The 22181-nt window shown below is 41.2% G+C and overlaps 1 protein-coding gene across 4 annotated transcripts in view; it reads left to right on the top strand.

Annotated features, from left to right (window-relative positions):
* Nucleotides 1–18306, top strand: part of DPH6 (diphthamine biosynthesis 6) — a 238385-nt gene extending 220079 nt beyond the window's left edge. For all 4 annotated transcript variants that reach the window (XM_081861069.1, XM_081861071.1, XM_081861072.1 and 1 more), the window contains one exon: nucleotides 18001–18306. In XM_081861069.1, the coding sequence (XP_081717195.1) occupies nucleotides 18001–18119 (119 nt within the window). In that variant the 3' untranslated portion in view covers nucleotides 18120–18306. The remainder of the gene's footprint in view (nucleotides 1–18000) is intronic.
* The last annotated feature ends 3875 nt before the right edge of the window (nucleotides 18307–22181 follow it).

The following is a 22181-nucleotide window of genomic DNA, read 5'->3' as shown; positions in this document are numbered from 1 at the left end:
TGTGTGTGAGAGAGAGAGAGAGAGAGAGAGAGAGTGTTCTTACACAGAAATGCAGCCATGATATATAAAGCCCCAAATGTCTGAAGCAGTATGTTTTTTTAAAAAAAAAACAAACAGCCCTGTATTTTAATTTGTTTTACTCTTCCTTCTCAAAAGGAAATCATCCTGTTTTTATGTAAAGCCAGTTATCACAGCAACAGGCCTTAGAATTTAAGGACATTGCAATTGAATCTAGGTCACTAGGTCAAAAGGTAGAACGAACATTGGATATAATGAGAGAGAGAAATGTTTGCATGCAGCCCTTGCAGTGAGACTGTGTTGTGTTGTGTGTGAGAGGGAGGAGAGAGAAGGCTTGCAATCTAATCACTTTAGTGTATGGGTTATATTCAGCCCATAAACTGCTCATTATTCATACAAGAAGTATGTGTTTAATGATTAAGACCCCAAGGGTTTAGTTGATAGAATAATCTGCATTTCTAAAGAAAATGTAAGAAGTGGAACTAGAACACTGGCTTTTAGTTTTTTAAAACAATATCCCCAATTTCCCTATCCATTGGCTGTCTCAGTTGGATATATGTATTGTGCGGTCTTGATCTAATAATGGCTAATTATGCAGTTGTTTATCAGCTCATTTGAAACATTTTGAAATTCAGTCTAGCTCAGCAAATTGCTTGTGCTTAAGGCATTTTCTACATTCTAGAAATTATAATATCCCCAGAAGGCGAAGAATTAATAATAAAAATCCTCTTTTGTAAAAGATTATCATTGCAGAGCAAATGGAGCATATCCTTTCCCTATCCTGGTGCATTTAGTATTCTCATTTTTTTTCCTGGAAAGTTTGATAGAAAGGCTATGTAAGGATCATGGTTTTTATTAAGCTGTTAAGAGATACGTTTACTAAACGAGGGCAGCATGTTGCCATTTCTGCAGTAGGTGTTGCCATCTAATGTCTCTCAATATTTCTAACATAGACAAAAATATAGCAGGCAACCTGATCCTGGGATACACACAAAGGACTTGGCCACTAGACTGTCCCTCGATTCTATTAGATGCCAGTCTGAAGTGATGTTAAGTCATGTGAATGCAGCTTTGAAGGTATGAAAACCGTGCACAGAAATTGCTGTCATGCAAAGAACTACAGCTTAAGTCATGGGTAAGCAACCTAAGGCCCGGGGGCCGGATCTGGCCCAATTCCCTTCTAAATCCCATGGACGATCCAGGAATCTGTGTGTTTTTACATGAGTAGAATGTGTCCTTTTATTTAAAATGCATCTCTGGGTTATTTGTGGGGCATAGGAATTTGTTCATTCCCACCTCCCCAAAATATAGCCTGGCCCCCCACAAGGTCTGAGGGACAGTGGACCAGCCCCCTGCTGAAAAAGTTTGCTGATTCCTGGCTTAAGTAGACCCAATCATAGGTTTGTGGCAGGGAGATAAATTTCAAGGTCATAGGTGAAGAAGAATGTTGGACTAAGCCTAGGCTTAAGAGTTTAACATACCATCTGGAACAGAAAGGAGGAAGCTGTGGCCCTCCAGGTGTTGCCGAACCACAACTCCCATCATCCCTGATCATTGGCTGATGGGAGGTAGAGTCAAACAACATCTAGAATGCCATTGGTTTCCTATCCCTTCTCGTTGAGGTGTCCTCATCTTACAATTAGAAGCAAAAAAAGAGGAAGAACTCCCAGTACACCTGTGAAAATGAATTTTAAAGAGTGCGAGGAAAGGTTTACTTTTCATCAGTGCTTAAACACCCACCCACCCTACTTACCATACTGGGGGGGGGGGTCTCAAGAGATAATGAGTCCATGAAGCTTTTTGCGATCATCAACCAAATTACACACTGATGCCATGCAGCGCAGTCCTACGTGTCCTTTCTTGAAAACACAACAGAGCTAGCAAGGCCAGAGTTCAGGAATGATGGGAGTTGTAGTCCAACAACATCTGGGGACCCACAGGTTGAGAACCGCTGTCTTAAGGAGCATATGGAGAGGCTGCCCACCTGCAGGTTCTGGCTGTAGGCGTGAATAAGATTTGCATGAACTACGTATTTTTCGCTCTATAACACGCACCCGACCATAACACGCACATAGTTTTTAGAGGAGGAAAACAAGAAAAAAAATATTCTAAACAAAACAGCGGATGTGGTTTTTGTGGTTCATGCTGTGGCCACAGACATGTGATCTGACGGTGAGTTTGGGGTAGCCCAATGCAAAAATCCTGAGGATCCATGTGGATCCATGCTTTGTAACCACGTTTTTGCACCACTGCAGCCCCAGGCAACAGTGGGTGCATGATTTTTTTGGTGCAAGCTGTAGCCATGGACATGCTATGTGATCTGATGGTGAATTTGGGGTGACCCAGTGCAAAAATCCTGAGGATCCATGTGGATCCGTGCTTTGTAACCTCGTTTTAAGTGGGGAGGGAAGGAAAAGCACTCAAGGGACAAGGAACACGCATGGGGTGGGTGGAGAAGGATGCTGTTAATAATGCAGAAGAGGGGTATAAGAGGAGAAGGCTCCTCTCCTCTCCCGCTTTGCTCCTTTAAAGCAAGCAGGCTCTCTGTCCCTCTCTCCTCCCCACTCAGCAGCTCTTCTCCCACTTTGCTGTTTTAAAGCGAGCCACGGAGGAGGGAAGGAAGGGGAACCATAGATCCTCTGCTCACGACTGAAGCAGATCCCCCCACCATCCGTAGGCATTCGCTCCATAACACGCACAGACATTTCCCCTTACTTTCTAGGAGGAAAAAAGTGAGTGTTATGGTGCAAAAAATACGGTATTTGCCCCAGAGCAGCTTCCATGTGTTTTAATAAGCCCTGCTCCAAGACAGTTTCCCATTAGATTGTGCCTGTGATTCCCTGACCAATCCTTTATTCTCGTTGACTAGAAGCAGTTTATTGTGCTACAATGTGTGTCGTCTGAAATGTGAACGCCTTTTTTGTTTATAATATATACACAAGGAAGTAATGGATGCAGAAAGATTGAATGCCAAGAGGCAGGCAGTTCATTTGAAAGACACATCTAGAGTGTGCAAGTGAAGTAAAAGCCATTTATAACGTCTTCAGAACTTCAAGCCTGAATTATAGGTTTAGTAATCAGTAGCTACCCGTCTACTCTGTCATTTTTTGGTTAATATATTGCATAGGAGAGACTTATAGCACAAGTTTTATAAGCCTGCAATAAAAATATAACAACTGTTGTATTAAATTATTTAAGTTGTAAACCATTGTAAAAAGGAGGGAAAGTTTTATCGACATGGAGGCAGAAAAAATTATTATGATAGAGTGTAAAATGTATTGTTGCTGATTACTAGAGAGTTTTTGCCCGGTTTAGCATATTGTAAATCTTTACCGTGCCTTCAGAATAAAACACTTTATGAGAGGGGTACCTTTAAATAAAATACTGGTCACTGGTTAAAGATGAAACCACAATAGGATTTATAATTTGCAAACAAATCTCTAGAAATTGACTGGCAAACAGAAACTATCTCAGAGGCCAAGAAGAAGGCAAATACTGAAAGTGTGGGGGATCAATGGATTTAAAACTTCCAGATTTCCCTGGAGAGAAATGGAGTATAGGCGAATAAATAACTATGCACTGTATTTCCAAGGAAAAAAGTTTACTGCTTTAATATTTTGCTTTATAGCTCATGCTAGAAGTAGAAAGCAATAACTTGGAATCACGATACAGAGCTATGGATTGTTCGAAAATACAACATTTACCTAAATTAGTTGCTAAAACTTTAAATAACCCATTATAAAGATTGGTTTATCCCACAAAATAAGTAAACTTGGATGTCCATATTATATAGTAAAGTGATTTTCTTTTCTATATTTTTTCCTCTGCCTCCTTTTCTTATACAATAAAATACCAAAGTGTAGGGGGGTATATTTTACTGTTTACCCTTGTAAATTCTTCAATAATACATACTGTTTCTCTAACACATTTCAGATGTTCAAATTGCACTGTGCACATTATCTCGGGAACCTTTACAACAACCCTGTATGGTGAAGCCTGGACTTTTATCCCAGTATTGCATATGTGAGGGTTAGGGAAATGGCGTCACTGAAGGTTGACAGGTAGTGAACTTAGACAAGATGCTAATGGCACTTGGGAGTAAGCTGTTGAGATCAAAGGGCTTTACTCTCTGTTAAGTGTGCTTAGGATTGCAGCATTATGAGAGCCAGTGTGGTGGGACACCAGGGTTCAAATTCCCACTCAGTCATGAAGCTAATGGGATGACCTTGGGCCAAACTGCCTCCCAGCTTCATCTACCTTACAGGGTTGTTGTGGGCTCAGTGCTATACATGGCTGCTTGGTGATAAATTAGTGAAGGCTATTCCCAAGTATGGGGACGCGGGTGGCACTGTGGGTTAAACCACAGAGCCTAGGACTTGCCGATGAGAAGGTCAGTGGTTTGAATCCCCATGACGGGGTGAGCTCCCATTGCTCGGTCCCTGCTCCTGCCAACCTAGCAGTTCGAAAGCACAAAGTGCAAGTAGATAAATAGGTATCACTCTGGCGGGAAGGTGAACGGCGTTTCCGTGTGCTGCTCTGGTTCGCCAGAAGCGGCTTAGTCATGCTGGCCACATGACCCGGAAGCTGTACGCCGGCTCCCTCGGCCAATAAAGCGAGATGAGTGCCACAACCCCAGAGTCGGCCACGACTGGACCTTTACCTTTACCTTTATTCCCAAGTATTCTGGCATGGGATTGCAGCATTAAACACACTTGCGAAGGTAGTGAATCCTGTTAAATCTAGTGAAACTTGTTTCTCAGGTAAAATGTTTAGAATTGTGCTGCTGCTGTTGTTTATTTCATTTATGAATTGCTTCTCAAAGCACTTTTACAATACAATAAGAGCATATATAAAGCAAGTTCATATATAAAAACAATTAAAGACCTTTATGTATTGATGAGCTTGTGGTCAGGTGAGCTTTGAACTGGTGAATGTATGTGTAGTTTTATTTTTTATTAATTTATTTAAAAGAATATTTCTGAATTGCAAAACCATAAGACAATTCATATCATAAGGGCATTAGAACATCACCAATTCATAAAATGCTGAACAAATAAGCAGCACTGAATCAAATTATTATGTTACACTCTTGGGGCACTTCCAAACAGGTGTTAATTGCGGGAATGGTGCTACTCATGCAGGCATATTTTTTGCGGCATCCACATGACATTATTTACATCAAAATACCAGTCCATACTCCTCCATTTTATCCAGATATCTAATGTTAAAAGACGTGGGTGGCGCTGTGGGTAAAACCTCAGCGCCTAGGACTTGCCAATTGTATGGTCGGCGGTTCAAATCCCCGCGGCGGGGTGAGCTCCCGTCTTTCGGTCCCAGCTCCTGCCCACCTAGCAGTTCGAAAGCACCCCTAAGTGCAAGTAGATAAATAGGTACCGCTTTATAGCGGGAAGGTAAACGGCGTTTCCGTGTGCTGCGCTGCTGCTGGCTCGCCAGAGCAGCTTCGTCACGCTGGCCACATGACCCGGAAGTGTCTCCGGACAGCGCTGGCCCCCGGCCTCTTAAGTGAGATGGGCGCACAACCCTAGAGTCGGACACGACTGGCCCGTACGGGCGGGGGTACCTTTTGTTGTTGTTTAGTCGTTTGGTCGTGTCCGACTCTTTGTGAACCCATGGACCAGAGCACGCCAGGCACTTCTGTCTCCCGCAGTTTGGTCAGAAGGGGTACCTTTACCTTTGCCTTAATGTTAAAAGAAGAAAATGTTGCCCACAACCTGCTTGCGTTATCTGAATGACTCTTTGCTAGATTAAGCCACAATGTGGAATCCCCATGAGTCACTGCACAATACTTTGTCGTCATTATTATTATTATTATTATTATTATTATTATTATTATTACAGTGGTACCTCGGGTTACATATGCTTCAGTTTACATACGCTTCAGGTTACAGACTCCGCTAACCCAGAAATATTGCCTCGGGTTAAGAACTTTGCTTCAGGATGAGAACAGAAATTGTGCTCTGGTGGCACAGCGGCAGTGGGAGGCCCCATTAGCTAAAGTGGTGCTTCAGGTTAAGAACAGTTTCAGGTTAAGAATGGACCTCCAGAACGAATTAAGTACTTAACCCAAGGTACCACCATATTGGTATTGTTATTGTTATTGTTATTGTTATTATTCGTTTTTTGTACCAAGCCCATACGAATGGGTTGCCCCAGCCACTCTGGGTGGCTTCCAACATAATATATAAAAACACAACAGAGAGACCCTAGAGACCAGAGAGAATCATATGGCAGAACCAAGTTTGGTATTCTGGTCTTATTCTTAATGGATTATTGTTGACATCCATATTGTTACTATTATGTTGTTGGAAGTTTTGCCCTAGTTTCAAAGAGGATGGGATCCAATATTTTAAGCAAGTAAATTGATTTGCTTAAGTACAAAAGCATGCTGATATAAAATTGGTGTTACTGTGCTCTGGCGAAGTAATCTATCAAGCCTTCCACCCCACTGGAGGGTTTTTCTCACCCCCTTCCATGTACTAGTGTACATTTTTAAAAATGAGGATCTGTTTCTATTGTTACACACCACCCTCAACCTCTGCCGAGCAGTACTAAGGTTCCAGCGGGTTCCAGACGCCCGCCCAGAGTTGTGTTTCCGTTGCAAAATCAAGGAACATAGGAGTCTGCAGTGTCTTAGGAAATATGGTTTATTCACACCTATTTACAGCTGAAACCTTAAATGGAGAGGGTGCAAAACATTACACCTGAATAATGTATCTCGTTGCTCCTGTCATAGCTTCAGCAAGCTTGAGTCGAAAGCAGCAGCCAGCCATGGCCCCGATCTCTACCAGCCAGTGCACATGGAGTTCTGCCAATTTTTCGTCCCCGTTCCCAGAACACTTGTCAGAAACCTCTGTATAAAAGGACAACTTTTTTCTGTGTCACATCACACCCACGTTGGCCTGGCCTGGCAGCCTCCCTTTTGGTTACCCGGTAGGGTCTTTTGTCTTGTTAGTGACTTTTGCTGTGGGCCATCATCTCCCTCTGCCTCTCTATCTGGCAGAAAAACAAGCTCAGCCTGTCAACTCACCTTAATTATCAGCACTCTGATTAAATCCCAGCACGCAAAAATCTAGAGGAGGAAATTTGGCACCCTGGGATCTGGGCGATCTCTGTTCCCCCATAACACTATCATAGTAGCTTTAAAACATTTATTTATTTTTTAATCTAGTTTTTATTTAAAATAACTGTTCTCGTTATTGTATCACTGGAATTCACGACGTTACTGGGAAAGATTTTTGAACCTCCATTAGACCCTGTCCTCTTCACTGACATGTACTTTAATGAAGGGGGCCTGATATTCACTGACAAGTTAGGGCCTATGGCAAATATAGTACCAGTGATGACCACAGATTGGTTTAGAGAGTGGACATCTTGCTTCATTTTGCAACTGACACCTCTTATTGGATGTTTTATTTCCCTCTAGCAGTACTATAAGATTATTAAAACTGGATGCTGTGGCCATGGGTCACAGTAGGGTTCCCCCTCCCTCCATGAAACAGGTGCAAGAATAAATCACAACAGTGTTTCACTGTGCCTCACAACTTGGCCTTCTTTTTTATGGGGATATCTTCCTTGCTGAGATAAAGGTCACCTCTCCATCACTAGCCCTTCATGTTTCTCAAAAGTGATTAGAACGTCACATCAGTTTCCGTTCTCAGCGCCCTTCATTTAATAAACCCAATATCAGCTAGAGCCAACTTCTGCTTATAGCCTTTGCAGATGTGGCTTAAGGCTTCAGAAATCAAAGTGCTGTTCTCCATAGTAAACACAAAGTAAAGTAGCATGGTGCTGAATCATTACTGATTCATATGCACGTTGTGTGTCGTAGATGCCAAACCTCTGAGAGGTTGCCCTAAGCAAATTAGTACGCTTGCATTTGTATGGTTGCAAATTTATTAGCAAAATAAATTTGATGGAGTCACTGCCACTCACTGTCCTAAAAAAAAAAAAAAATGGCTCAAGGAACATTCTGATTTGCACACCCTTGGTATTGATTATGATGTTTAGGAAGGGTGTGCAAGTGCGTATTTTTTCTCGAGAGTGACTCAAATGAAATTCCACTAGTTTATTTCACATAAGTCACCAGATACAGTAATAACGACTTCTGGTAATTGCCAAACTAGTTGTGGGATTGAACCTGTGACCTGAGAATGGCTTGCTGTGTATCCCGTAACCAATCCCCTAAGCCATCCATTACCCTCTTCCAGGCAGCTGTGATTAAACTGTTCTGAGAAGTCAAAGCTGGATCAATAGAAATGATCTACAATGAATGAATCATATTTAGCATGTTCAGTGTGGTGGTTGGTGCTTTGGTCACTGCATGTGGTTTACAGTCTTGGGGAAGACTTAATCCTATGACATTATGGCTGCAGTCCTACCTTTAACCTTACTGTAATGTATTGACACAATCATGAACACGAAATGCAAATAACTGGTAAGACCCATTGCTTCTAACATTGTTCTCAGTAGCTTTTCCAACATAATTCTTTATTGTTCTCAACAATAGAGGCTGGAGAGAAGTATGCCTTTAGTTATGGTTTAGCTTTAGATCCCAGCTTAGCCTTGAACTCAGGCCCAAAGAGGGGCTTATAATGATTAGGATCACAGCAGGTGTTGATGGGAATTTAACTCTTTCTTCCCTTAGTGCAATCTTTTGAAGCTGTTATTTGCTGTGGAAGAGGCATTTTCCTCAGGAATGTAGCAGGGAAACAAAAGGTTAAATCGCAGCCGCTGCCACCCATGCCTGCTGTGATCCCCATTCTTTATAAGCCCACACTCCAGAGGTGCAGAATAAATGTAAAGACACAATTAATTTCATCTCTGTTTAGGGTCCTCAGTGGCCCTAAGCAAATAATTCTACTTCCCTTCTGTAAAATGGATCTATAGTATATGGAATAATGAGCTAATGAAATTAGCATTTATACACAATTGTGTTTTCTTGGATATTCAAAGCACTTTGGCAATCATTGAAAGCACCATGGAAAGTCTTAAAGTATTCTTATTTTCTCATATTGCAGATGGGAGCATAAAGGGGATAGAGAGAGTATCTTATTTAAGCCCATCCAATGAGTTTGTAGCTGAAATTGTTTTAAACCAAGAATTTCATTATGTGAAGCTCACACTCTTCACCACCCCAATATGTTGGTTTCCACACACCAGATAAAAAAAATTCTAAGCTTAAAGAGTTATGAACATGAAGTTGTCAAATCTTTGGGGACAAAGAGGATAAATTCAGGCACACATGTACAATGTCACTCTGAATCATTCTCTTCTCTAGAGGAAGTCAGAGATTATGCTAGCATCATTCCGCTTGGAATCTCTAGACAACATAAGGTGAGGACAACACGTGCTGAGGACAAGCAACATGATATACCTGCAGTTTGCCAAAAAATGGCATAGATTTTGTCCATCTATGGTCAAAGCAAACAGTATTCCATTTCTTTTAAGCATATATTGGTCAGCATCCCATTGTTGTTGTTTTTATCTTCATTCGGCTATTTCCAGCTTTGAAACTATTTGGCATAGAGAGTACGATGATACCCAACAAATGTTGGATTTATTTATTTTTTAAATCATCCTAGGATGTCAGCTCACTTAACAGACACTGTTACAACAGAGTCCATGTGTATCCACTAAAGGACATATTTGCTTCAGTATGTCTCATGACAGCTTCTTAAGGGGGGGAAATATTTAAGTGAATTTAACACTTGTGAAAGGTGCCAGATTGACGGCCCTGGAGAAAAGTCATTGATTTACAGAAGGCACAGGCAGAGCTTTCCAAACACTGCCCTAGCAAAGTTCCCAGCTCTCACCTGAAGGCTTTACTTACCACCTCTCAGATTTTGCAAATCACTGCCAGGTGATCTCAATACTAGCTAGTGCTTTGGGACTGTGTACCGCGATAAGCAGTTGTAAATCAGTCACAAGAAAGAAAAGGCAAAGGGTTGTGTCTCCTCTAAATGTGCTGCTCAAGCTGATACAATTTAGTATATGCAGGTTCACTGGGGGGAAATCTGCATTGCCAGCATGGCACAACTAATTACAAGCGCAAACCCACAGAAGGAAGCATTAGTAGCAGCGTGTACAGGTCAGGTCAACGTTTTATATAACGAAATGTGTGGGAATAGCAGGAGGGGGGTTCCCCCCATCTCGTTAATAACTTGGCTCTGGCTTGCTCATATCTATCCATATAATACCGTATTTCTCAACTTGCAACACATCAATACCACTCCTTCAAAATTCAGAATTGTAGCTTACATGCCAGTAGCCATATACCCTTGAGAGTCTCAAATATCACTCAGGCCCCATAGAACTAGTGTGTAGGGGAATTTGCATCAATCATTTGATGAATAATGGATGTGGTGTTTTACTGGTGTTACTTTCTTAGTAATCATAGAGACTGGTCTTCGAAGTATAGCACTCATGAACACCATTCCACTGAAGTGTGTACTTTGTGGCAGTAAGTGTAATTTTATAGTCAAAGGGTTGAATTCAACCAAGACCCCACTTACCTAGGAGTAAGACCCATTCAGTTCCATAGGATGTTCTTCTGACTAGGGATGGTTAGAATTGCACTGTAGGTTACATTCAGAGTAGACTCATTAAATTCAATGGGAACAGCTAACTCAAATCCATTTATTTCAGTAGGTCTTTTCTGGGTGTGACTCAGACAACATCTCAAAAGTTAAAGCCTAGTCTTTGTCCTCTAATCATCGTTTATACACATCTTTCAGAGGAATTCTAGGTTAATGCAAGATTCGTGTCATGAATATGAACTCTTCTCTCCCCTAGACACCCACCCAAGAAAAGCTTCTTAATTCTTCATTCAACTAGCCATATTTGATTGTGCTGAGCATGTGTACATAAGTCCAAAATAACAGCACATGCGACTTCATCTTAATGAAGGCACCCAGGTTTTGGAATTTCTCCCAGGTCCTTTTGCCACGCCCTATCACTATTGTCTTGCAGGCACTGGCTGCAAACTTTTTCTTTTTAGAAAGAACATATTGGATTTATATTAACTGATTTATTAAGGATACGAAGTATGCTGAGCAGAATCCAAGACAATTGCCTCTTTACCTGAAGTGGGCTAGAAGGATCCTGTGATGCCTCATAAATATAAATCCATTATGCTCTACACATGAAGGATTATGTAGTCCACATATACCTCACACCATATACAGGGGTTTTTTTCTCCACAACAGTATGTGAATCAGCCCTTTTGTCTCAGCAAGTATAACTGAAAGCTCTCTTAAGTGAGGAGTGGATATATCAGACCAATCTGTTTCATGTGGATAATTTTGATGAGACTCAAGGCTGATTTACTGTCCAGAAACACCAAACAACTAAGAAGAGATACTTCTCGCAATAATCTTGAGGAGACAGCAACATTATGTGACATCTGTATCAATGACTATGGTGGTGGTAGAGCTTGGGTTTTTTAGTTCGGAAACTGCAGTCTGAAAAGAAGGGTTCTTTGCTGTCATTGTTTCTGCTCTGAAGCGGTGTGGTATGATTTTGGGTATCCATAGAAAAGAGAAGGCGGTGTGGCGGTGGGGTTGTTGTTTCTTAGATTTGGTTTAGTCACCGTCAAGTCTTCATGGAAAGAGAAAGGGGGCTGGTGTGCTCCCACCTCTTTTGTCTTGAATTACAGGGTTTAGTGAGCACAAATCCTATAGAGTCCACAAAGCTCTAATTAACACCTACAGTGAAAAATCTATTGTTAAACTGGTCATTAAGCAAACTTTACTGTGGAAAAAAACAAGTTAGCATGGTGGCCTGATAAAAGGATGTACTGTGTACAATGACAGGCCCATAATTGAACCTTCTCTAAAAATAACATAAATGCTTTACAGGGTTTTTTATTTATTTATTAGGCTCTGGGGGGAAATGGTAACCATGTACTTAACTTTAAAAGAAAGTCAAGAATTTTTCATTTCCTCAGCAAATGACTCAGCTCTTAGAAAGCACAATTGCCATAAATGTTAGTGCTCTCCCTACTCATGACAATAGTATCTGTCTTTTCCCTTACAGACTTGCAGGCCAAATGATATCATCTTCTGAGGCCCTTCTCGGGGTGCCCCACTGCCCTTGACTCTCTGAGACAGAGATATGTGGTTTCTCCTGTGGTGGTTCCCCAGCTGTGGAATTTACCTGACACTCAATAATCATTCTGTTCCTGAAAGCTTATAAATATGAAGTGGCTTTATCGCCTATAGTTTATCTATATTTATTGCTGCCTTTAACTGGAGGCTTTTTTTAAAAAAAAAAAAAGGAAAGGCAGGATGAAAAATATATTTAAAATGAAACAAATAATTCTCTTTCTCATTTTTGAGAAGAGTATGGCCTCTCTGGCTTGTGTGATCTCTCTGACCTTACTGGCCTTGCTGCATTTCATTGGAAAGACAGTGACGCCAGTTTTTCTGCATTTTTGCTCCTTTAGTAACTTGGATGAGGCAGAAGAGCCTTGATTTTATTCTGGGACAAAAACCAGGTGTGCAGTTGAACTGCAAGAAGCCATTCTGGGTCAGAGGACAGCAAGATAAGGCCTTTGCTGAGACCTATTAAAGTGCATGAGATAGTTCTTCTTGCACGTCTTAGAGACTGAGGGAGGTCACTGAGGGTACCTTCAATGAAGACTGGCCTGCTGTCCGGACAAAGAAGGAAAGGAACTAAAGTTTACATTCCCCAACTGACTCCCTTGTGCTCAGGTCTGCCTGGAAACCAAATTGTGTCTGGTTTCCAGGAAGAGGAATGCCACTTACATGCGCTAAAGAGGCTAATAGCAGTCAGTACTGAACAGGTGGGTGGGTGGTTCACTGGAGCTTCTCAAGTACTTCCAACAGCCTGTCTTCTGGCTTCAGATCTATCAAATGGCCAGGGCTGGGAGCAGGACACAGTGTTGTCAGTAGCTGCCAGGACCCATTAATGTTGACCTGTTTGACCCATCTGCCCATCCTCCATTGAGGATCTATGAGGTGGCGCTGAGTACATCTGGCAAACCACCCTGCCTTCTCACTTTCTCACAGTGCTCTAAAGAGCCAATGAAGCATCATTCTGGGGCATTGTGGGGAATGAAAAACGCTGGACATCTTCCCGGCCATTGCCACCAAGTTCATGACTGGAGAAACAGAATGAGAGGCACCTTGTTAGGTGACTTATTATTATTATTATTATTATTATTATTATTTATCAAACCTAATAACAGCATTAGTTTCCCTTCTCTTTGTTGTAGAGGGCAGGCAGAGCTATTGAACTCTCTGGCCAGTGGAGTCTATAAAGCTTTGGTCTTCCACTGGAAGAGCCTGGGCGGTGTGGCTAAAAGGTGTTAAATTCCTCAAAAGCCACACAGTGAGTGTCTGTGGGCACAGAGTGTGGCCCTCTTGTGTGAGAGAGAAAAGGAAAGTGATTGGGCTGCCATAAGTGAAAAATTGGGTGAGAACGGTCGCTTGGACCATTGGTTGTTTAATCCGTTAGAATGATCTGCATTTGTTTTTTACCTAGGTATTTGGTAAAATTGGAAATTTACATTTTTGTCCCCATTGTAGTTTTGCCAGTTTCACTTATGGTTAATCTGTTGCTTGTTGGGCCTGCTTATGTGATTTTTGTAAATTTTGTATATCCTGCTTACGGCTACAGTGACAGGCTGCAATCTGAAACCACCCTGAGATGCTTGTCTAAAACCCATTCAGTTCCAATAATATTAAATATGTTTAAGTGTAAGTCTTTCTAACGTGACTTAGAAGTATAATAAAAAATTGGCCCTTTTTGGTCCAAGCGCCTTGCTGACAGTCAGCCACCCCTCTGAGGACAACATGCCAGCATTGGGTGTGGCTAAGGTGTATATGTGTGTGCACATGTGCACTTGCAGCGCACATGTACAATCACCACATGTACAGCAGATCCTCTCAGCAGGCATACAGGTACACAGCACACACTCCCTCTCTCTTCTCAGACATGCACAGGGACACACACAGGGACACACAATCAGCTTTTCTAGCGCCAGGGGCGGAGAGGCTGTCTTGTGTGCTGCCTTTGGCTCTTAAAGAGCAGACAGACGGCTTTATCTGCAGTCCTAGTACTGCAATGTTGAGCACTGCGATGGGAGGATCTCTAAAGAGCAGGCAGAGTGCTTTATGTCCTGATCAGATTGGGAGATAAAGCTTCCTGGGGCTGGCGGGCCATTTTCTGCGGGTTGGATCCCACCCCCCATTTTAGGCTGTAATCCTGTACTGTACAGCCTTATCTAGGAGCAAATCCTATTGCACTCAGTGGGGCTTACTTCTGAATAGACATGCTTAGGACGCACTGTTAGACCCTTTTATCAGGAAATAATTAACTTGCAAGTAAGCTTATTGGCTTCCAGAGAATTATTTGGGAGTGAAAAGCAATCCACCTTAAGAACAAACTTAAAAGGAAACAAGATTTGTTGTGTTTTTAAAACCACGTTCAGCAACCTGAGATGCTGCGACAAAACAGTTCATTTGTGCAGAAAATATATTTCCCTTCCTGCTACTGTTATTTTACCACAAAGTCAGTGAGGCTTTTTTAGAGGCCTCGAGCTTCCTCAAGTTTCACGTTTTCATTGCATAGCTGATCATTTAGGGGACAGGCTTGTTCCAGACAGCTTTAATTAAACTGTGCTGCAAAACCAGATATAGATCAATGGAAATGATCCATAACAAGAGGCTAATCATGTATTTAGCAGTGTTCAGTCCAGTTCAATCACCTTCTCCTGTTTCTGTGGCTTTACATTCATGTGGCAAAGGCTGAGTGTTTGCATGTATTTTTTTCTTCTTAATCCATCCCATTAGTGGCCATATGCTTGGGCTTCAAGGGAGACAAGACCTGTCTGCAATCTGCCAGGGATTTAGAGACATCAATAATTTGTGAACAGTCATGTTGGTACTGGTCGAAGGGTTAAGTGCTCAGCACGCCAGGGGCACCTCTGTGGGGACTGAAACTCTTAGTTGACTGTTAGGAACCTGATCCCCTGTGAAGCTTCTCTTCAAAGCACATGCTGCATGTCAAATCCATACAGCTGAAGCAATGGAGCTTTATTAGCTCTGGGATTTAAAGACCTGCGCTAAGTGATATAACAGTGTATTTGGTTAAAACACAGAGAGGAAAGGTAGCAAAAGGAGCATGGCAGGGACAAATGAAGAAAAAAATTCTAGTACTCTGGCCTACAATTGTGCTCTTTCTGAAAATGTCCCTCCTCCGCTTTCATTTCAGAGGACAGAGACTAGTCCTTGTGTTTCTCTGCTATAGCTGCCAATGGCAGGAGCCTTGTTTCTGATCTAAGGCATGGATTTGGTTTAAACTTGCACTTAAGCAACAGCTTACTGCACTGCAGCCATTGTATAATGTTAATAGAGCAATCTGCAGGAAAGCATATTGGCCCTCTCTGCCTGAATTAGCTTACATAAAAGCCATCAGGATGACATTATATGTGTGTATCTTTTTTCCTTTCTAGTGGGGAACACTTAAGTAGCTAATTTGTGATTAGTGTGCACTTTAAATCTCAGAACTTAAAAGTATTTCTCTCCCCTCCCCCTTCTTCCTATCCTCATAGGTTTCAGTTTCTAAAGGCTGCAGTAGTTTTGCCAAATATTCTGTCAGGAAATAAAATACTTTACTTTTTTGATGTGGTTTTAGTATTGGGCAATTGCTTAACTGAGTGATAAAAATTAAATTTAGTGGAACTTTTGTTTCAACATATTCAAGGAAGAGAAATGGATGCAAATAATGCATGGGTTGACAGCTTCGATCCCAGTCCAATGATAGCCCACTGAAAGCAACGAAAATTCAAAAAACAGTGGCAGGCTTATGTGCCAGTGATTTCACTGGGAGAAAGGCAATGCTTTTGCTAGATTGTGCTCTCAATGGGTTGCCTCTCATCCACTTGACAAGTGTGTGCAAAAGTAGCTGCCGTGTACATTTCCAGTTGCCTCATTACAATGGTGCTTAGCTGACCCTGAATGAGTGCATTGCTGGAAAACATAGACCAAGTTGTTTTAAACATGGAACATGAAGTCCTTTTGACTTCTGAGGCAACTATTGATCTTGGGTTCAGCTCAGTCAATATTCACCTCTAACATCAACCATTTCCATCTGTTAACCCCTTCCAAGCGATGCAATATCTGCATGAGAAGACCTTGGACAATGCTCTATTCTCATAAAGCTATTAAGTAAAATAATAATAATCACCAGCAGCAGCATATCGTTTCTGAATGGCATGGGTTGTTGACAGCTCTGAAGTCGTATGGAAAGGATAATATTTTCTGTCTATGTTGCTAAGCTTTGTAGTGGTATGAAACATTGCATTAGTACACTTGCAGTATTGTAGAATCTGACAAGGGAGGCCAGTTAAAAGCCAAATCTAGTAACTACCACTTTCCTTAAAAGGATGCACTATAACCTGATTAAGAAAAGGAGTGTTTCTTGCAATTACTTTTCCATCATTTTCTTAAATTATCCTCATACATTATTTGAATGAGCTGGATTTGTGGTAAATCTCATGAAATCTATTAATTAGCCTGTGAATCTCAGCATCATGAAACATTGGAGGGGCAGTCATATTTGCCAGCAAATAAATAATTTTTTTGAAAAACAGTCTTGAATTGAGTTCTTAAAAAAAAAGTTTATTAAACAAAACAAAAAAGAAGCGATACAATATAACACCTAGTTAACTGTTCACAAAATGACATTTCACATTTCTACACATTTAAGAAACATTCATATTGAGGCTGCATTGTTATTTGCACTTACAGTTAATTCCAATGAACAATGGGGGGTTACTTCTAAACAGGCACATGTCTGCACTGTAAAAAAAATCTAGGAGGATTTTTTTTTGGGAACTCGTCTTATTTCTTTGGAGGTGAGTGTTAAAGATAAATCTGCGTTATGGCACTGCCTTATTTGCTCCCTCTCTCTTATTAATTAATTGGATACGCCACACCTTCATTACTAATCTGCATTCCTTGTATAACTGACAAGAAGAATAAAAATACAAAATTTGTCTCATTTTGCGTACATACACAGCCCATCTGAAAACAATGAAACAGCAGCATAGTGCAGAAGATAAAAACTGCAATCAGAATAAAAACCCAAATCTGCTGAAAAGGGTTTAAAAGCCTAGCAAAATATTTGCCTGCCCCTGAAGTGATAGCACTTGGCCCCTGTTGATTATGAGGGTACCCAGGGAAGAGCCTCGGAAGAAGATCTCAGTGCGTGACTGCATTGGTATAGGAGAACCAGCCTAATAATAAAAGACTTGCACACAAGTATTATCAACATAAACCTAAGCATATAGAAATGCAACATATTTCAAGAAACCTATAATAAACCAGTAAATAAGAACAAAAGCAGAGTACTAAAAATACACAGTACACAAATAGGAGAATATTCATAAATAAATGCTAGTTGGCATCAAAGCTCGTTGACTGCTTTTGTCTACTGCCAGAGCTCATGTCTCAGTCTCCTGTCCGTGCTATAAAAAATCAGATGACAAGAACTATAAAAGAGGATTGTTTACTTCTACATTAATTACATAAACAGCTTGCATTTGGAATCAACTTGCAGGTTCCAAGTTGCCTTTATTTTATTATTTATTAAATCACAGTACTATTTGTGTGGTTGAGGCAGTTTTTATGTACAGCACGTCATAGAAAAGAAGTACTGGAAATTATGATATTACCAAGTTCCTGGCTTTTCAACCAACAAACTAGGATGAAACTGTGGGGAAAGCTCTCCTGCATTAAGCCGCAATCTGAACTTCTGCATCAAAATGTCAAAGGAGCTGTGCTGAATCATACCAAAGGGATTTTTTTTTATTTTAATCAGGCTGTTTTTCATTCTTTTTAGATAAATACACTTACCTGCAGCATGTGGTTATGTTGTTTTTGAATGCTTAAATGAGTTGAAAGGTATCAATGATGGATCTGTTTATTTATCTTGCAGGACTCCGAGGACATCTCGAAGAGCAAATGGGCAGGAAAGCACCAGCTCTAATTCTGGTACCTGTGATGGATTTACCCGGTAACAAAATTATTCACATAGTGTGTTGGCTCAGCCAGTAGCTAAACACTGAGCATTGGCCTATTCATTCCACTATAAAAGCAAGAAGACATCACGTGACTGTACTGAAAATGATGGTGGCGCATTAACAAGCAGGCCTGTCTGTACCTGAAACTTTTGGCAAAAGATACCATTTTCCTCACTTTTCAGCATGGGAGTTTTGGAATATGGTATCTGACAGGGAATTTAAATGTCTCCTGCCTTGTATCTTTCATAACCAAGATCAGAACATACTCCATTGCTTCAACATAACCTTTATAGAAGACTGCTAAGTTTACGTGGAAAATCCCTTAATTACATTTATACATCCTTTGATAGTTTTGGGGAAGATTCTCAACATGGTCCCTCAACTCTACAATTCTATGATTCTATGTTGCCCTTAATTGGTAATTTCCTCATACTGGTGTACCTTCTGTTGATCAGAGTCTTGTTTCAAGGGAATGCACTATTTATGCTGACACAGCCCTGTTAAGCTTAATGTACTGTACTGTCATAAGCACAGTAAATGGCCCCATATTGCCTGAGATCCAGAGTCCTGTACACACATGAGGATCCCATCATTAGCTCTGAGAGGAAAACAGCTGCCAAAGCTCAAGGGGCTCATTCATGCCCCATAGCAGACTGCAGGAAAACCTAACTGAGTACTCAGAATGGATCCACTGCCAATTTGTTGTAAAAAATGAAGCCTCCAGAGAGTGCCTATTAGTATTCATAGCATGCAAATACAAATCCATCGCCGCAGCTCCAGCATTACTGGTACAGCCTTCCCTAAATAGACATTTCCGGGGAGGGGCATCTGCAAAAGGCCATCTCCTGCCTCGCAGACAAGATGGGAGAGCTTTACCAGGCAGCAGTGGCAGCTTCAACTCAGCCTCCTGGAATGGTGGCAGATCTCTAGATTGGGATTACGAAATGGAGCCTCTTGACTCGGGGACTTTTCCTCCTCCGCTGCACCCTTTGCCACATGTGATGGTAGTGGCAGCACATGTTCAGACATCAGCTTCTGCCTGGGGGGGGGGGGCATCATCAGCTAGATGTCTGCCATTGAAACTAGACCTTCCAGCAGCATGCCTTCAGACAGGGATTAACTTCTCAAAAGTCATTTGGACAATTCTGGACTGCAGTTGGTGCAAACGGAGTTAAACTTGGTGCGCTTACAGAATATGGAAGCCACTCTGTTCAGTAATTCCACAGAGAAGCTTTTCGCTAAACCAAGGTCTGAATTTTGCTCCCATTGCCTTTAATGTATTACATGACTTTCTTATGGATCTGGCTGCCAGGATCTTCCTGCAGCCATAAGATAAAAGTTTTGCCTTGTGCAAATTTCTGATTAAATTGATCCTACTTTGAACTGAGCTTCTGGCTGTGTTTTACAGCATTTTACAAGCAACCCTTTTCTCACTCCCATCAGACAGTTGTTGAGGGCTGGATGCCCCCTAGAAACTTTCGCAGCCCAAAATTTATGTGAGTGAATTATACTCACAGGCTTAATTTGCCAGTGTCTGCAACAAGCCCACAGCTGAAACCCACTTTGTTTCGGTGAGGCTGTGCCCTGCTGCTGTGAATGTATTAAGAGGTTTCTCCATTGCTTCATCCCATATTGATTATGGCACGGGGACATTCCATCTGAAAGCAGCAAAGCAGCTCTTTATACTTCATTGGATGGAGAAGTTTTAAGCACATCACAGAATTGTAGAGTTAGAAAAGGGTTGTGTGGGCTATCAGATCCAACCCACTAGTTCAGTGCAGTAAATCTGGAGCTACAACATTCCCCACGTGTCTGCCCAGTTTCTGCCTTACGTCCAATAAGAAAGAGGACCCACCTCTCTAGCGAATTTTTTCTATTGTCAGACTCTGATCCCTTCAAGAATTTTCTCCTAGTGTTCAACCCAAATCTACTCTCCTGTAGCTTAGGCTCATTCCATCTAGACTTTGTCCTAGTCTGTGTGGCAGAACGTTATCCAGGGCAGAATACAACTAAACACTTATCCAAGCAGTTTTGCCTGAACAGCAGAACTTCACCGCCCTATTTACTTCCTCTGTGTCCCTGCTCCAGAAGGTTGGGGGGGACCCAGAACAGGTCTCAATGGCTCCATTTCGATTATGGAACTACTTGCCCTACAAGGTGTGGCTGCCCCCGCTCCCTCACTATTTTCCATTGTTTACTAAAGACAATTTCATTCTAGCAGACTTTTCTGGTATGTGACAGATAAAAATTTTTGCTTCATTTTGACTGCTGGGTTTGTCTCCTTGATCTATGTGTTTTCTATACTTGTTTTCACAAATTTGTAATATTTTAAGTTGTGAGCCTACATGGTGCTGCTGCAATGGGAGTACAGGACTTCAACATTTTAATAAAATAAATGGTTGTTATTGTTGTTGTTGTTGTTGTTGTTTAAATTTGTATACCACCCTATACCTGCAGGTCTCAGGGCAGTTCACAGGATAAAATCACAATATAAAAACACAAAATACATAATCAAAATAAAAGCAAGGACAACCCAATAAAATAAAAAGGGTTTCCTTCAGTCCTCTCTTCTTTAGACCAGGCATGCACAGTCCCTTAAGCCTCTTGTATGCCTCGTTTTCTGTTCCATAGCCCATCTTCGTTGCCCTCCTCATAATCAGTTCCAATATGCCTGTATCCTTCTGAAAGTGCAGCACAGGGTCCAGTACTCTGAATGAGGTCCTAGTAACACAGAACCAAGTGTGACTATTATTTCACAGGACTGGAAATCTATGGGTGATAACCATATGCTGATGGAAGGGAATCCATTAGCATTACGGAGAAGAAGGCAATTTCCAGTTTACCCCTCCCTATAGCGCCCTACATACCCCCTAAATCTGCTCTTGGCAACCCCCAGCACTGTGGAACAGATACAGAGGGAATCACAAGGGGGAAGGAAAATTGGCAAAAATTGCCTCCCCACTTCCTCTGACAGATTCCAGCCATAATTGGATACCACTCTACGGTTTTATTAATGGATACCTAAATCGCATTAGACTTTTTTGCAGCCTCATCAGATAGCTGACATATTCAGCTTGTGATTGATTATAATCCCAATATCCTTTTCATGTGTACTACTGACAAGTCTTTTTGAAAGAGGAAGGCATAGGCGTGCTTAAAAATTGTCCCAGCACAGCCTGAATGTTGGAGGTCACATTTCTTTTTCTTTCTTTTCTTTAGTGAACAACACCGTGCTGTCAACCAATGTACTGGCACATCGGTCAAAAGCAATATTTATTTTAATCTCTACAACTTTTTCATAACTGGCAAATGACTGGGTTATGTTAGTTAAACTTTTTAACCCTAGTTTATCCCCACCCCACCCTCTTTCATATCTTGTGGCACTGAAATAATTTTGCAAATGATACAGGCTTTATATTTATCAAGACAGTTTTAATCTCATGTTTCTATCTTTTGTTGCTTCAGAGCAAAGAGTGAACAGGCAATAAGTTAACAAACAAAAAATGGGATGGAGGTCAAAGCTTTCAAGTGTGACAGAGCTGGCTCACGGCTACTCCTGAAAAACGCAGAACTATGATCTGCACTAGGTCCACATTTAAAACAGCATTGGTTAAGGGTTCTGAGAGTTGTTAGGAGACTCCTATTCCCTTCAGAGAGCTGCAGTTCCCAAAATTATCTGAGAAAAGAGATGGATTATTAATTCTTGGTACCTTTAACAAACTATTGCTACACCTGCTGAGAGTCTGAGGGCCCTTCTCCTGCCTCTCTCCACCAGGCCTAGGACTGATAGACTACAAAAGGACAGCTGCTGCGCTGCCCAGCAGAGATACTGGTTACATTCTTTTAAACTACTTTTTAATTGTGTGTTTTTAAAATAATAATAATAATAATAATAATAATAATAATAATTGTTTTTAATTGTTTCTAACTTTTTGTGTGTGTGGAGGGCTGTTTCTCTTTATATTTTGATTGTGTATGTTGTGTTTTTATATTGTAATTTTATCTTGTAAACCGCCCTGAGACCTGCGGGTATAGGGCGTTATATAAATTTAATAAATAATAATGATAATAATAGTAATACAGCTACCAGGATTCT

Source organism: Podarcis erhardii (assembly GCF_964252035.2).
Source record: "Podarcis erhardii genome assembly, chromosome: 1".
In the NCBI taxonomy this organism is placed as follows: Eukaryota; Metazoa; Chordata; class Lepidosauria; order Squamata; family Lacertidae; genus Podarcis; species Podarcis erhardii.
Note: the sequence above shows the minus strand (reverse complement) of the source record. Positions and strands in the feature narration are given on the sequence as shown.